Raw genomic sequence first — 8,676 nt, 5'->3', positions numbered from 1 at the left:
CACGAGGCAAAGCAGGAATGAAGTCAGGGAAACAAGATTTATTCATTCATAAATGAGAAACTTCGACAGAGAGGAACACGTTTGAGAGTTTACATGTGCACAGAGCTAATTTACTTCAGGGAACTCCTCGAAAGTGAATCCAAAGTGCAGAACAAAAAAGGCAGAAAGGTGGACTGTAGAAACCCTGGTGCCTAAAAGACTAGGACACGTGTTTAAAAATGACCCCGGCCCTCCTTTAAAGGGTTTATCAGTTCAGACGAGGAAAACAGATCTTTGTGGAATCCTATAGTTAATAATGGAGCAGGAAGGGCTGAGTGTTGTTGATTATTCACAGTAGGTATGACATAACATTGTCTACAATTAGCTCATGTAAGACTGCAGCTATGTAGAATTATAAGTTAAGATATTTACTTTTAAAAAGTTTACTTAAAACAATTATTCCTTCAAATACGTGTGAATGATGTGTCATGTGACCTACAAATAAACGGTACATTTGTGCAAAAGCCAGTCTTCTGTCTGAGGTGATGGACGATCACAGCAGCTCGGCCCCGTTTGTTCCTGTTGCCGTTTGGCTTCCTTCGGGAGCTCCGCGCTGCTGCATTCAGTAGTATTGTTGCAGTGGTTTATAGAGTCCAAGCCTGTCATTTCCCTGCACAGCCACTTTAAGGCTCCTTCTCCTTGGTCACGCCCCTGCAGACCCAACCCAACCCAACCCCCACCCCACCTCCCTCCCAACATGCATCGCCAGCAGAGGCCGCTAAGGAGTCACGGTGGCTGTCTGTACCTCTGCTCGAGCTGCAGCTTCCAGTATCACCGCTATGACACCTGCTCTACTGGCCTCATCTGCACATCTCCAATCTGGTGAGAAACAAAAATGCAGATTAATACACAACCTAACCATCATCTATGGCTTGGAGCACAATGAGAATGTACCTGAACGTGAGGAGGGGCGCTGAGGACAAATGTCACAGCGCTGGCTACATCTTCTGCTTTTAAACACTAAAAAAAAATAAATTTGTTATTAGAACATTTTGCAAATTTAACAATTTGCTCTGAACAAATTACACAAATGCTTACTTTCATGCTCTCATACACTGCTGCTGCTTTCTCTGGATCACTGTTGTGATGTCGAAAGGCAAACTCAGTCTCTACTATTCCAGGAGATATACACTGTCGGGACAAACCAAGCGTTATCTGAGCAGTTCCTCATAGAAAACTGATGACACTGACACCTCTGAGGTGTCGTGGGGTTTTCTACTGGCAACCTAGATGTCTGTCATCAGTTGACTTACGGTGGCTCTGATGTGAGTGTTAGCTTCTCGAAGCTCTTGCCTTATCCCCTCAGTCAAAGCGGTCACGGCATATTTGGTGGCACAGTAAAAATGTTCATCAGCGCTCGCCACAACTCGGTGCCCGCCCATGCTGCAGCCAGACGAGGGAGAGAAAAGCAAGAAAAATATGAAAAGAAAGAAAACGATCTTTTATATAGCGCCTCTCAAGATAAAAATCACGAGGCGCTCCACAAAAACAAAAACAAATTAAGTCTAAAAAGGTTTCAAACACGATAATAAATATGTTTAAAAGAAGAAAAGAAAAAATATGTAAGGAAAGGGAGAGAGAAAATGAACAGGAAAGAGGGAAATCAGTGGATCACGGGAAAGGCAGAACAAGAGCAGAATAAGGAGAGGGTGGTGACGAAGGTCACACCAAAGCCAGCTTCAACAGGTGAGTCTTCAGCTGCTTTTTAAAGGAGACCACTGAGTCCACTGATCTCAGGCTCAGGGGGAGAGAGTTCCAGAGTCTGGGGGCCACAGCAGCAAATGATTTGTCACCTTTGACCTTTAGCCTGGTGCGCTGCACAACCAGTAGACTTTGGTCACTGGACCTCAGGGACCTGCTGGGGGTGTAGGGACTGAGAAGACCACCAGTGTATGATGGTGAATGTCCATGTAAGGACCTAAAGACCTGGGGTCTCATTTATAAAACATTGCGTAGAATTCTTACTAAAACTTAAGCTCAGCAAAAAAAAAAAAAAAAAAAAAAGTACTTATGCCAAGTAGGTTTGTGACCTATAAAACATGGAGTACGCACAGCATCACGCAATCTCAGCTTTATGAATCACAAACTTCCTAGAAAGGTTCTCAGGTGTTTGTTGATCACATTCCGCCCTCAACACACCCACTTTCTGCCATAAATGTCAATGCAAAGTGCCTTGTGGATCTCATGCATATACAAAAGCTAGCTCGTTGCAGCATTTCACCATTAACGATGGTGACCGCAGATCAAGGAAGCTCAATCCAGCAGGACCAAACAGAACAGTCCCCTGCATCTCTGTGAGTCAGGAGGTCATTAGAGACCCTAGAAGAGCTGTTTCAGTGGAATGAGCTCTACAAAGACCCGACTAGAAACTATCATAGATGTTATGTTCATCAAGAGCAGCTGTGAGTTGTTTAGCCACAACGGCATTACAGAAAAGGAATTTATTAACTACTTTCACAACCCTCTCAGTTATTTAAAACTGTATGAGCCAAGGTATGGAGTGGACCAACCTTGAACAAATGCTACACTGTTCTTAGATTTATAGATGACTTGAACAGCTTACCTATTAATGTTAATGATGTGGCCATCATCCACATTCCTCTCCTTCATTGATTTGTAGGCCTCACGGGTGCAGATGGACAGGGCTAAGACATTCACCTGCAGAAGAAAGGAAAAAAATTCAGAACAAATTCTTTCTCAAAATAGTTGCACAGGCACAGAGCGCGTTCGAAAGCCTCTCTGGAATTTTCTGAATTTAGTTTCTGTAACTCAATAACACTGGGACGAACGATGATCAAGTTGCAAATCAAATATGGAAGAACTGCATAAAAATGGAGATGAAATTAACTTTGAGCCTTAAATGAAATTCTGCAATTTGTTTGTAATTACGTCATAAATGTATTATATAAAAGTTGATGGAAAGGCCACAGCCCACAGATGTGCTGGTCTTAGTTGCCGGTTCAGTGGAGCCTCCAGTAGGAACTGTTCAGTGCTGATTAAACACAAATCCTTGTGTTTACATTGTACTCCTGTTTTTTTACAGTTGACAAAGAATCTTTTGTAAGTAATAATAAACCAACCACACGCCGGTGATTCAGCGCTTATGTTTAACCACATGTGCATGTTTGTGCGCCTGTAGAAATATTAATATAAATAAATCACATAGCTTATAAATGCTATGTGTAAATCTACACAGCACAAAAATGCATCTACAAGAGCTAGAACCGGTGTATCCTTTAACTTTAATGCAAATATGACTTATGACCATCCCAGCTGGTGAATCAGCGTGTGTTCTGATGTTCTGCAGGTCATCAGGCTCTGCAGAAGCCTGTTGATCACCTGCTAATTAAAATCAGGTGTGCTGAGGCAGAGAAACCTCCACATTTTAGAGATACTTTCACAAAAGAGAAACAAGGGAATTCCTCCTGTCACATTTTAATCGATACGTTTGATTGATTAAAATCACACACCCCCAGTCACACCCCCACCCATGCCCAATTAAACTCTTGTCAGGCCCCAACAAAAGGTCACGACTGATTATCTCAGATGAAACCTTATTGGGCCCCAACAGATGACCCCAGCCCAGTAACAGACTGAAGCAGAGAAGTCTCACATTTTTAGAGGTTTCTCTGTCTCTCAACACACCTGGTTTAAATCAGTAGATGACTGACAGGCTTCTGTGGAGCCTGATGACCTCCTGAACAGGTGATTCAACCATCAAATGAGGTGTGCTGGAGCAGGGAAACAACTGAAACATGCCAGACTGTGGCACTCCGGGATCAGAGTTGCTTACTCCTGAGATTGTCATTTATGACTTGGCAATTCTTAGGAGTTAAACATGAATGTGAAAAGCAAGTGGATTTCTTCTCTTGTTGCTTGATGAGCCTTTCCAGTTCAGATCACAGATCGGACGTTCTAGACCTAAGTAGTAGAACATTAACGTCACGAGAGGTCACTGACCCTTTCCGTCATCATCTAAGTCATTTGGGCCAAAATCATTCAGCAATGATGGTGACTGGTTCAGATGACATTGTCCAAGGTGTGAGTGGTTCTGGAAAAACCTCCAAGGTTTTTATCATTTTTATGAAACACGCACTGTCAGATCACATTCATGTCCTCTATAGAATGCCCCTTGTCGTTGGGATGTATGGGACTGCTGAGATTTGGCGTGATGAACTGGCTCTTCTGTGCCAGGCCATCTGCTCATAGCTTCTTCTTTGTTTCACCAGTAGACATCAGAACGTCCTCGGCACTGAGCTGAAGATACATTTCAGTTTGTGTTAGGAGGTCCAGTCCTTAAAAATCACGGTGAAAATACAAAAAAAAAGTCCTCGGAAACTCTAAAACCATACAAGATGATAACGTTCTATGTGTTTCTCATCCTTCCCCGCTGTTCTTGTAGAGTGCTTGTTGTCTTTTGGTGTCCTCCTTGATGAACTTGAGTTTTGCGCTGGCGAAGGTTCTCATCCAAATCATGGTTATCCAAAAGGGTTCAAATGAAGCCAACTGGACTTATTTAGTTTCTTGAAGACTTTTCACTTCTCATCCGAGCAGCTTTGTCAAGCCTGAAATTCTCATGCCAGGATGAGCCTCATGAATGAGAAGTAAAACATCACCGAGCTACAAGAGAGGAAGTTCAGTTGCCTTACAAGAGCAAACACGAGTCACAGAATTTCACTTAATAAAAAAACCCACTAAAAGTACATTTCCACCGTATTTATCAAAATACATTAAATCTGTAGTGACAAACTGATCAAAAATAGTATGTTGGGTATTATCTGAGTGTTTTTGGGTCATAGGTGTCTGCTGGTGTCATGCCATGTGTCAGAAGCTAAAAGGTTCTTAATTAGATTACTGAAAATTGTTGGTCCTGTTTTGAAGGTGTGGGTAAATGCTGCAGCTCAGATCTTTAACTCCATTGGGATTGGGTTTGGCTCCCTCCTTGCCATGTCCAGCTACAACTCCTTCAACAACAACGTTCTCAAGTAATCATCCATTCACCCTCACCCAGTCATTCACCTTTGTCGGATCACTGGCGTGGTCAGAGCGCCATGTGAATGACCATTTTCTCACCCTGCAGGGACACGCTGAGCATAGCCATCATCAACTCTGTAACCAGCATCCTGGCTGGTTTCGTCATATTCTCTGCTTTTGGGTACATGTCTCATCTGCAGGGAATTCCCGTCAGCAAGTTGGCAGTGGATGGTAAGGTTCAGACAATATTTTAGATCCAATTTCTTCTATAATCATATTTTTTGCTGGTGCATGTTATTCAATCACTTCTGCACTGGCAGGGTGACGATGGAAAACATCTGCTCAACATATCAAATATCAGAGTATAATTGGTTTCATGTAGGGTTTTTTTGGCCATTCTAAAGTGTTATTTGGTTTAAAAGATGTCAACAGTCACTATCTTACCCATTAGACCACTTCCTAAAGAGCATCAGCCCAGAGAAAGAGCTCTGGTGCTACTTAAGATCAAATTGAGCAGCAATTTCTTAAGAATTCTGCAGGAAAAATAGTTTAGTACAAAATTAATGACAGTCTCATAAAATTATATTCACATAAACCGTTTTATTCTGTAGACCATGCATGTCTGAAGTGCAGCCTGGAGGGCATTTGTGGCCCTCGGAGGGATTTTGTGAGGCCCTCTGGCATTTCTATGTTGCACTTTTATCTCTCCAGCAGGTTGCTTATGTATATCAGCAGTTTTCAACATTTTTTGTTCTCAATTTTTTATTGATGTGTTTAATTCAGGCCTTTATTGGGCTGAACAAATAGAAAAATAACCATAAAATAATTTTTGCATGTTTTTAAATGAAGAAATCCCATTTTTTTGTGGCTCAGAAGGATTTTTGACACCATCATCAGTTTCTCATTACACCATAATTTCTGTGGATTACTAAAATATTTCCTGCCCAACCTAACTGTTCCACAAGTGATGCCTTTAGCCTTTAGATGATCAGATTTAGGCTTCTTAAGAGCTAAAAGAGCTTTTATCATCAATGTTTTGCTTTTGCTGTGTGTGTTCTAGGTCCAGGACTGGTTTTTGTTGTTTACCCACAGGCCTTTGCCAACATGCCAGTGTCTCAGCTGTGGGCGGTCATGTTTTTCTTCATGCTGCTGTGCCTGGGGCTGGACAGTGAGGTAGAAATCAGAGAATCTGAGCAAAGGTCTCAAAAAATAAAATAACAAAACTAAAGATCTATGTTGGTTTGTGTCAGTTTGCAATGGTTGAAGTGATGGTGACGAGTCTCATGGATGAGTTCTATCAACATCTGATTAAAGTTTTCAAGAGGAAGGAATTTTTTGTTCTTGCCATCTGCGGTGTGACCCTCCTGCTGGGAATCCCTTGTGTCATGCAGGTATTTGCTGCAACTCACTGGAACCGAACGATGACTAAATAACAAAATCATCAAGAGCATGTCTTCTTCCAGGTAGGAATCTACGTCTTCCAGCTGATGGACCATTACACGGCCATCGTGTCCATCATGTTCCTTGCGTTCTTTGAGATCATTGCCATCTGTTGGAGTTACGGTGAGATGTTTGTTTACCTTAAAGAGCAAGTCAACCCCTACCAGAGTCTAACTCCACTTCCACTTCATGTTTGAAAAATGCAACAAATGCTGTTGCCTGGCAGACCGAGAGGGCGGAGCCGCTAACAAATACACACACACTCAGGCTCACGACAGCATTGTGACATCATAATGTACCAGTTTACATCATAGCATACTTCTTAGCCAATAGCGGTGGCAGATTTAAATTAAAATACAGTGCAGAGTTTTTACCTGACAACGGCACAACACTGCCAGTTTTAGGCAGAATATTTATATTTTAACTAAGATGCACTGAAGTGCCAAATTATTGACGACACGTGTCTGCAGCACGATTAGACACTCGTTTATTTAGTTTATCAGCCAAAAAAAGTTTATTTGGGGGTGACTTGCTCTTTAACTCCACCATTGAACACACTGTGAAAGATTTTAATGTTTTTGTCCTTCTGCAGGTGTGAAACGACTCACAAGCAACCTCGAGGAGATGACTGGAAGCAAACCAAACATCTTCTTCAGATTTTGCTGGCTAGTAGTAGATCCTGTGCTAATCACTGTAGGTTGGATAATTCATACAAAGCTGCCTGGAAGTGTTTCTCCCTTACAGTTGTTGTCATGCTTAACCCTTTACTTTTGCACGTTTGCATCAAACCAAAAGAGAAAATACTTTTTCCACAGCTCAGCATCACTATTCTTCTCTGAAGCTGCGTTAGTTAAACCTGTCTCCTTCTCTCAGGTCATCCTGATTTTTTCCATCATCCAGTTCAAACCAGCTCGTTATGAGGACTATGTCTTCCCACCCTGGGCTCAGGGTGTTGGCTGGATCATTGCTCTGGCCTCCATCATCTGGATTCCACTGGGCACCATTCACACCTTGTGGGTGCTACCTGGCTCATTCATGCAGGTGATGTAAAACTACACAGCCTAGTTGCATGCTGACTTTAGATTAAGCTAATTTTATTTCCTGTCTTCCACAGAGACTGAAGCTGTCCATCACGCCGTTCACACTGAACGATAAGTCAAAAACTCCTTACTATGAAAGGGGAGGAGCAGTGGAGCAGCCGTCCATAGCTGTTACCACCTCCAACACCAGTCTACCCGAAAAACCTATTGAGACAAACTTCTGACATGTTTGCACAAATGATTTGCAGCGAATTATATTTAATTTAATCATAAACTAATGCTTGATGTCAAGCTTGCTCAAACTTTATGTGAGGAAATGAAACAGAAGCATGTTACAAAAATGATTCCTGTGATTGTGGAAATCTGCAAAGCAGAAGACTAAATTTGGTAGTTTTTAAATTGAATGAGTGTCTTTTGACATGTATATTTGCATTAATTTAAACATTTGTTGTTCAGAACTGTTCTTGTTCATGATTTTAACCCTTTGATGCATGAATTATGAAATCTTCAACCATGATTTTTTTAACAATTTTTTTCATTCATTTTTAGGTGTGAATGAAACAAATTTCAACAAATATTTTTTGTAAAATTTTATAATTTACAAATAATTTATTACATGTCCACCTCAGTGGACAGGGTGCATTCAGAACATGAAATATGTTGGCTTGGCTTACTGAAGTCCAAATGGAGGGGCTCAAATGCAATAAAGTCTTCAACAGCTGTGCTTAATATCAAAAACAAATACATAACAATTTTGAGTACCTGTCCACTGTAGTGACCATTATGCATCAAAGGGTTAATACATATGCTCCTTTAACTTTCTCCATTCTTGGTCTTTATTTTGCAAAGACTGCCATCTTTTGGTCACATCTGATCAATGCACAAGATCAGCTGTTTATTAAAAGTAAATTTTTCTAATTAAAAAGACCAACATTAATATCAATGGTTAGGGGTTAAAACTACATCTTTGCACTTACACTCCCATTAAAACAGTCATTAATTTATTGTTGGCTCATTTTCTAGGTCAAACACAAGGAAGTACTGATAAACCTGATATAGGGACGAATCAGAACGAGGGTCATGCTGCTGTATGTCATGTAAGATGTAATAAAAAATAACTCATCATAAAGACCAGTTTGTGTCGTCCCTGAAATCATCAGCTGAGCACTAAAAGATGAGAGAC

At 41.2% G+C, this 8,676-nt stretch overlaps 2 protein-coding genes across 2 annotated transcripts; one reads left to right on the top strand and one right to left on the bottom strand.

The window, feature by feature from the left end:
* Positions 1–18: 18 nt before the first annotated feature.
* On the bottom strand, positions 19–2,769 carry LOC139072268 (dehydrogenase/reductase SDR family member 11-like). Its single transcript, XM_070555931.1, has 5 exons — positions 2,603–2,769; positions 1,293–1,422; positions 1,078–1,170; positions 934–999; positions 19–858 (listed from the first exon to the last, which is right to left on the bottom strand). Exons 1-5 carry the CDS (start codon positions 2,647–2,649, stop codon positions 817–819), a joined length of 378 nt encoding a protein of 125 aa, XP_070412032.1. The 5' UTR covers positions 2,650–2,769; the 3' UTR covers positions 19–816.
* A 552-nt stretch (positions 2,770–3,321) lies between these two features.
* LOC139072267 (sodium- and chloride-dependent GABA transporter 1-like) lies at positions 3,322–8,622 on the top strand. The gene is made up of 8 exons (XM_070555930.1): positions 3,322–5,024; positions 5,120–5,244; positions 6,074–6,186; positions 6,264–6,404; positions 6,477–6,576; positions 7,046–7,146; positions 7,327–7,494; positions 7,568–8,622. The coding sequence occupies exons 1-8, from the start codon at positions 4,987–4,989 to the stop codon at positions 7,715–7,717; spliced, it is 936 nt and encodes a 311-aa protein (XP_070412031.1). The 5' UTR covers positions 3,322–4,986; the 3' UTR covers positions 7,718–8,622.
* Positions 8,623–8,676: the final 54 nt, after the last annotated feature.

Source organism: Nothobranchius furzeri, chromosome 10, assembly GCF_043380555.1.
Source record: "Nothobranchius furzeri strain GRZ-AD chromosome 10, NfurGRZ-RIMD1, whole genome shotgun sequence".
Taxonomy (NCBI): Eukaryota; Metazoa; Chordata; class Actinopteri; order Cyprinodontiformes; family Nothobranchiidae; genus Nothobranchius; species Nothobranchius furzeri.
The sequence above is the reverse complement of the archived record's forward strand: the minus strand, read 5'-3'. Positions and strand labels throughout refer to the sequence as shown.

Coding starts and splice junctions, on each gene's coding strand:
- LOC139072268 (XM_070555931.1), bottom strand. CDS start 2,649: ATGAAGGAGAGGAATGTGGATGATGGCCACATCATTAACATTAATAG. Junction 1,423..2,602: donor CACATCATTAACATTAATAG/GTAAGCTGTTCA, acceptor GTCTGGCTGCAG/CATGGGCGGGCACCGAGTTG. Junction 1,000..1,077: donor CAGTGTATGAGAGCATGAAA/GTAAGCATTTGT, acceptor ATTTTTTTTTAG/TGTTTAAAAGCAGAAGATGT.
- LOC139072267 (XM_070555930.1), top strand. CDS start 4,987: ATGTCCAGCTACAACTCCTTCAACAACAACGTTCTCAA. Junction 7,147..7,326: donor TAGATCCTGTGCTAATCACT/GTAGGTTGGATA, acceptor TCCTTCTCTCAG/GTCATCCTGATTTTTTCCAT. Junction 7,495..7,567: donor TACCTGGCTCATTCATGCAG/GTGATGTAAAAC, acceptor TGTCTTCCACAG/AGACTGAAGCTGTCCATCAC.